At 58.0% G+C, this 7405-nt stretch overlaps 1 protein-coding gene across 1 annotated transcript; it reads left to right on the top strand.

Annotated features, from left to right (window-relative positions):
* The first annotated feature begins 3360 nt into the window (after positions 1–3360).
* On the top strand, positions 3361–7153 carry NKX2-6 (NK2 homeobox 6). The gene is made up of 3 exons (XM_054578791.1): positions 3361–3632; positions 4390–4394; positions 6528–7153. The coding sequence occupies exons 1-3, from the start codon at positions 3361–3363 to the stop codon at positions 7151–7153; spliced, it is 903 nt and encodes a 300-aa protein (XP_054434766.1).
* The last annotated feature ends 252 nt before the right edge of the window (positions 7154–7405 follow it).

The following is a 7405-nucleotide window of genomic DNA, read 5'->3' as shown; positions in this document are numbered from 1 at the left end:
CACACACTCACACACCCGACCTGACACCACACAGTCTGGGCCGCTCCAAGTCCTGCCTAGGAGAAACCTAGTAAAAGATGATTAGCAAACAGCGACACTCATCTCAGGCATATAGTGTGTTCTACTGGAAAGGACAGCGTACTGAACACAAGGAGATGTATCGTGACCCAAAACAGGTTCCCTACCTTTTCTTTGTCTTGGTTTCCTCATTTGTAAACTAGAAATAATAACTGATTTTTGTTGGACGCCTTGCCTAGCTGCTTCCTTGCTCCCCCCAGACACCGGGCTTCGGCCAGCCTGAAGTCGCTAGCGCTCACCTTGCGGGGGTGGAGGGCAGTCCCGGCTGCGGCTGCAAGGGGCGAGGTCGGGCCGCTGGTTCCGCTCTGCTCTCCGCGGGGCGGCTCTCAGCGCGCCCTTGCGCTGGAAAGGAAGGGAAGTGGACGGGGGTGACGGGAGACGGGAGCCGGGCGGGGTTGGGGGGGAGGACACCCAGGCCCGGCCGGTTGGCCGGAACCTCCCAGGCACCGAAGGGGGCTCCAGCAGGGCGCGTCCTGCCCAAGGAAGAGAGCGCTGGGAGCGGAGACCCCAGAGCCGCACTGCCCGTCCGCACAGCCCCCTTCCCGCAGGGCTGGCCGAGCGGGAATTCAGAGCCTCCGTCCGGTTGCGGCCCTGGGCATCGGGGTCCGAGCCGAGGCCACCCTTTTCCTAACGAAGGCTCCTGTTTGCACCACCTGCGAGGGCTTAGAAAGCCTTTTCGGGTCCAAAGTCTCATCCTATCCTTTCGAGAACGCAGAAAAGAAAGGTAAGACCGAGGAGGGCCTGAGAGCCGGATTTGAACTTAGGGCGTCTGATGTCAAGTCTCTCCCAAGGCCTCCTTCCTTCTGTGACTTCAGAGAGCCTGACAGTCCGCTGCAACAATCCCCCCCTAGAATGAGACGCTGGTGTGCTCGCCCACAGCCCCAGCTCGGAAGGCGAGGGCCAGCCTAGCTCCTGGCGCGGGAGGGGCCCGCGCCTGCCGCGGTCCTGCGCGTGGAAACACCCTAAACTCGCTCTCTCTCCGCGTGGGGTCGTGGCTATAACTAGCCGCCTCAGGCCTGCGCCCGTGCCTCTACGGGAAGGAAGATACGATCGGATCATACTATTTCTCTAGAAGTCCGGGGATGTTTTATGAGCATCAAAACATTTGATTAATTAATGTTTATTTTACATATTTATCCCAAGGAAATAATCCAAGTTGCTAACAAAAATGAAGTCACAAAGATGTTTCCTAAGGCTTATAGTGTTAAAAAAAAAAAACCTAAAAGTGTAACACAGTCTATTATGGTCTATCCATAACGTGGACTACTATATTGCCATTTAAAAACATATCTGTAAAAACTCTAATAAAGTTCTGCATCAGGTTATGATGTAAATATAAAATTTGCAGCCTCGAGTGTCCCCGTGCATGGAAAAGAGGGTGGAGGAAGTGCACTGGAGCCTTATCCCTGGACGGAGCATTTCTTCTCCACTTTTCCTTATTTTCATTTTTCCAAAGTGTATGTGACTTTTATAATCAGAAAAAAAAAATTAAATGTAAGTAAAATGTATGGATCATTGCAAGATTTCGACATCTCGGAAGACAAAGTGATGTCTCTTTCAGGAAAAAGGGAGGGTACTGTTTTGGCAAAACCGGGGTCCAAGGCGCCCTGGCACTGACTAACTGGAACACGCCTGGGAGTCGCCGAACCGCTCTGGTGCTGAGTCCTCGCTGCCGGGGGAGGGGAGCTGGAAACACTGGGGTACAGCGTTGTTGTAGAGATCAAATGGTATGATGCATAAGCAAGCATTACTTGGCTAAACCATCCCATTTACCAAAACTTTACAGGAATGTTTCCAAAAATTCTTTCAAGATTTTCTGCATCCACTAGCCTGGCAGATGAGCCCGGTTGACCCGGATATCAGGAAATAATAACGCCCAGGAAGTCCTTATAATATTGCATTTGCCTAAAAAGGTGTATTTAAGAAATATTTGACCTAAAACCCCCCAAAGAACTGTAATGAGACCTCATTTTGATTTTAAAATATTTTTAAACTCCTTCACTGTCGCTGAGACTACTGGCCGCGTCATGTCTTGAATGAACCACGTGGCAGGAGAATTACAACAGTGGACACAGGCTGATGGTTTCATGCTCTCAATTCTCACAGTCATCCTCTGATGGGCATACTGTTATCTCCAGTTTTGATTAAGTTAAAGCTTAGAGAGATAAATACTTTGCCCAAAGCCCACAATTCATACAATCTAGAGCAAGGCTAGACTTGTTGACGCCACCTGGCTCTGATAGCCATTGAACCACACTGCCTCCCTTCCCCAGAAGCTTTTATGAGGAGTTAAGGCCCATCGGAACTCCCCACCCCTGGGAGCGCGCTGCGTTCCTAGTCACGCCCGTGCACACTCCGGGCAATCCGCTTTAGGGAGGGTGACGGTGGGGAGGGCGGAGGGACGGGAGCAGGAACTTGGGGCCTGGGGGCAAGGTGAGCCTCTCTCTAGCACCTGCTCGCTGCCGGGGCTTTACCTTTCCTCCTCTCCCCGCACTGGAGCAGCCTTGCTAAGAGCCTGGAGGGAGGGTCCCCCAACACAGCTCCCTCGCTTTTTATTCGCTCCGGGGCTGACATGTTCCACCTGTGAAGTGGCGTTCCGAGCTCTGAGAGACGTTTCCAACCTCCGTCTAGGCCGGAGCAGGTCGGGACTCGCTCCTCCGCGGTCCCACCTCTGCTCTCCGGGAGGAGCTTCCGGCCGCCTGCCCGCTCTGTGAGCCCACAAAGACTCGGGCCTTGTACCTCCATCCTGCGGGTGCCCCGCGATCTCCACCTGAGTTATCCTGCAACGGGAATGGAGAGTTAAGCTAATGCCAGGCCGGAAGGAACGGCTCGGGTTGCAAAGCAAGGGCTCCGTCCCCCATCCCCGCACATCCTATAGGAAAGTCCCCGCGGACCCGGGGTTGACCTCGGAAGCTCGCGCTGGTACCGTATTCACCGAGATACGAGCTTTGCGCAGCACTATCTCTTCCGTTTTCCTCGCTTCTGAGGACGGTCAATACGAACCAAACCTTCCCAGAAAGTGGCTGGGGGTTGCCGAGGAATTAGAAGGGCGCGGGAGGGAAGCGCTGGGGGAGGAAGGTGCTGCTGGGTTAGCACGTGGTTTCTGCAGGAACCAATGGGGGTCCGCAGTCTCGTCACTCAGCCCTGGTCACCCGGCCCGTAAAGGTGGCCCAGAGGAAGGCGCACTCGGGGACGCTAGGCGTCTGCCCCAGACCTTGGGTCTGCGGTGCCAGCGGCGACCAGACTCAGGGACGCCCCAGCCCCCCTCCTTCTGCCTTCGGGATGCTGCAGAACCCCGCCACCTCCACCCCCTTCTCGGTCAATGACATCCTGAGACTAGAGCGCGAGCAGATTGGGCTCGAGGCCTTGCAACTCCAGGAGGCACGGAGGAGCCCCGAGAGCTCTCAGTATCTGAGACTGGTCCCAGAATCGCGAGGATCGGAGGTTCACAACACCGGTGGCTGTGGTGGAGGCGACAGGAGGCCGGCCGGGTCAGAGCCTCCCGGGGATCCCAATGAGCTTGTCACAGAAATGGACGCGGAACGGGTGGGTGAGTACATGCGCAGGTCTTGACACCTACAGGGAGATCAGGAGAGTAGGGAGGGGTCGTTACCAGTTGGAGTCTTCTGGTCTCCTCAGTTCCGGGGCCTAGCCTCACTTCCCTTCATTTGAAGAGCCCCGTGGACAGGCTCTGAGTCCCCTCTGCCACCCCCTCCAACCCCCCAGTGTGCTTCACCTCCCCTATGGTGGGAGGGGGAAAGGTCCTGAATCTTAGGGATGTACTCTTTCCACAGCCTGTCCTCATGATCCCACAAACGCATCCTCCCATTCACAGCCACATGCCCGGGAACACCAGCTTCTTTTTCTGACAATAAAATCTGCTACACTGCCTTAGCTCTGCTCCTCACTGCTCGCCTTCCCTGCCGCCCCGGGCTCTCGGCCCTAACCCATCTGCCACAAGCGTCGCCATCAGAGCAGCTGGACACATGGGGAAAAGAAACTGCAATAGCTCTGGGGTCAATCCCAGGCCGGCCCTCTCTGGGGCTTGCTAAGTGGCCTGGCCAGCCGAGTTGATCTTGTGCCTGGTGACTCGTCTCAAAAGTGAGCGGCGTCGACCAAACCGGGCGAGGTCTGAGCCCCTGGGCATGGGCGGGCCTTCGGGGTCTGGCGGTGAGCTCTCTGCGCTTGGGAGCACAGTAAGGGTCGCTTGGGTTTGCGCTGCTTCAAGAAGCCAATTCTGTGGAGTCTCCAAGCAGTGTTGGTGCCTGGTCCCTGAAGGCGCAGCTGGTGCCCGGGACAGCGAGGCCCCAGTCCCTGTTTCCAGCAGCAGGAAGGGAAGGGGCAGCAGGGAGTGGTGTTGCATTGGCTTTTACCACCAGGGAGGCTTGTGCCGGCCGGAGAGACTCAACATTCCCAGGGAGGAAAAAGCCACTCTTCCTCTCGTCCAACCTTTTGCCTGGGTCCGCAGCCTCCACACAGATCTGGCAGCCCTGAGAGACGCTGCGAAGGTCGTGCCTCCTCTGCCAGGCAGTGCCACGGGGCCGCTCCATTCGAGGCGCAAACTGACCAAACAAAGAGACTATTGCAAAGTTATGCATCGACTTGCAGGCTGGTTATTCACCACCTCAAGAGCCTGGAGAACATCACACTTCACTCTGTTCACAAAGAAGCCTGCGGGTTTTCTGCAGCGGATTCTAAACCCTGAATCCCCTCGCACTGCCCAGGCCCTGGGCTTCACCTCCGCTCTGGTGAGAAAGGGGATCAGGGGTGTCCCCTGGCAGCCGGAGGCCCCTCAGCTCGCAGCTCCTTCCTTTTCCGCTGCCACAGAAGCAGAGAAGGGCCCCAGCCTGGTTCCGGGAAGAAGGCCCACAGCAGCGACCGAGCAGAACAAGGGCTTTTCTGGTGACCTCGGCGCGCCCCATTGGTCCCCAGCTGACCCGTCTTGCTTTTAGGGACACAGAGCGACAGAGGTTTTGAACTGTGACCAGAAGGGCACCGGGTGCTGCCAGGCGCTAGGTGCCATGAAGCCCCTCGGGCTGCGTGGTCAGGGACTTTTCAGTGGGGCCCTGCTTGTTTCACAGGGTCGCTCAAGGTCAGCTGTTGCTTTTTGATTTTCTACGAAAACAAATCTTCATCAATAGCTTTCCTCTTTGCGAGAAGAGATGTCCTCGGTTTTTCTGAGCGCAGGCTTCTCTGAAGGAAGTTTTTATTTCTTCAGACTTTAAACACCAAGCAGCCCATCCTCCGGGAGATTGTGCCAGCGCGGTTGGCGGTTTGAGGTCGGCTTCCCCGCGCACCAACCGTAATTAGGCACCTCCGCTCCCCGGCGCCACAAGCTTGCACCCTGCACGTTCCTTGTTTACTCGTGGAGGGAATTTCCACGCAAACTCTGCGTTTCCTCTCTACCCACCGTTCGGTAAAAACAGAGCCTAAGCCGAGACAGCAGAGAGGTGAGGAAACAGGCAGGAAGGTTGCGTCTTGGCGGGCTCCGAGCCCAGCGCCTCGCAGCTGCCGACTCCTAGCCTTGCTTTCACCGGTTCAGGGGGAGCCGCCTGGGTGTGCGCGGCCAGGGCGCTGCCCCGGGAGGAGAAAGTCTGGGCGAATTCAACGCCGCCCGCTTGTCACAAAGACCCCGAAGGAGAAAGAGGCCGCTTTTATTTTTTTTAAGCCCAGAAGTGAATCTCAACTACCTATTTTCAGCTAAGAGTCAGGAGTAAAAAAAAAAAAAAAAGTGTTGTTTTACTTTATTTTGTTACTGTGGCTCACGGAATCTTGCATCCAAGAAATAGGGGGCCGGTGCCTGGGGTCGGTGGAGCACTTGATGACCAACAAGACAAGGGTGTGTGCCAAGGTAGGGTGAAGGTGCTAGACACTAGAGACTCCCAGCTCGGAGCCGGGTATCCCGCAATGTGTGCGTGACCACGGTGGATGAGCAGGCGGACAGGAGCCTCTGGCAAGCCAGTCACCGGGTCTCTCTCCCCCCCACCTTCCTCCCATGCCCCTCCTCTCTCCCCTTCCACCAAGGGCCGTCCGAAGTCAGCCCCCAATTGATAGGCCCCCTACTTACTCTTGATCCTTGCAGCAAAAACTTCCTCCTCAAACTCAACCGCACTTTAGAAATCACAGCAAACCGCTGCCACCCCATCACCCCCCACCACACGACATTCTAAGGGGAAAATGAAACTGTCTTAGACTCTTGATCAAGACCATACACCGCAGACCACAGAATGTCACAATTTACGTAGGTTCCAGCACGTACAAAAGCAACTGAGCTGGGGGAAAGGAACCTTCAGGCCGACCTAGGACAGGAGTGTCGACAGAAAGGAGAAAGGGGGCGCGGAGTAAAGGCTACCCAGGGAGAGGGCCATCCCTTGAAAGCCGCGCAGGAATGGCTCACGCGAGCCTTGGGCTGGGTGCTGACAGTGTTCTGTTCTTTCCTGTGCATTTAGATCTGGGCCTCGGGGCAGCCTCGCCCCTCGGCAGCGGGACCCGGGGGCCGGAGCGCTGCGCCGGCAGCAGCGGCGACGGGCTGCGAGGGGAGCGCGCGGAGCAGCCCAAGGCGCGGCAGCGGCGGAGGCCGCGTGTGCTCTTCTCGCAGGCGCAGGTGCTGGCGCTGGAGCGGCGCTTCAAGCAGCAGCGGTACCTGTCCGCGCCAGAGCGCGAGCACTTGGCCAGCGCGCTGCAGCTCACGTCTACGCAGGTCAAGATCTGGTTCCAGAACCGGCGCTACAAGTGCAAGAGACAGCGCCAGGACAAGTCCTTAGAACTGGCGGGCCACCCCCTGGCGCCACGTCGGGTGGCGGTGCCCGTGCTAGTGCGCGACGGCAAGCCCTGCCTGGGCCCCGGCGCGGCGGCCTTCCCGGGTCCCTACGGCGCGGCCGCCGCGCCCTATTCCTGTTACGGTGGTTATGCGGCTGCTCCCTACGTCGCGGGCTACAGCGGAGGCTACGCTGGCGGGCCACCGGGCCCCGCACCGCCCGCGCCCCTGAGCAGTGCGGGCCTCGGAGCGGGTGGCCCGAGCGTCAGCCCGCAGGGCCATCTGCCCGCCACGCTGCAGGGTGTCCCGGCCTGGTGAGGCGCCCTGGCTCAGACACACCCGCCAAGGGCCAGGTGCTGCGTCCCGCTCTCCGCCCACGGGTCGCGGCAGAGGAGACGGCCTGTCGCATTGGAGGGAAGAGGCGACCCAATGGCATTCTCCCTTGAGCGATCCCTGGGACTGTGTATCGCCCCCTACGAGCCTTCCGACTGAAGGCCCAGGAACGTTCTTCCCTCAGAGACAGAACGCGGGGCCTTCGCCAGCAGCCCACCGAGCCGCGCTGGAGGCAGG

The sequence above is a fragment of the Pteronotus mesoamericanus genome, unplaced genomic scaffold (assembly GCF_021234165.1).
Source record: "Pteronotus mesoamericanus isolate MK-2021 breed Mesoamerican mustached bat unplaced genomic scaffold, CSHL_Meso_final contig_502, whole genome shotgun sequence".
NCBI classification, from domain to species: Eukaryota; Metazoa; Chordata; class Mammalia; order Chiroptera; family Mormoopidae; genus Pteronotus; species Pteronotus mesoamericanus.
The sequence above is the reverse complement of the archived record's forward strand: the minus strand, read 5'-3'. Positions and strand labels throughout refer to the sequence as shown.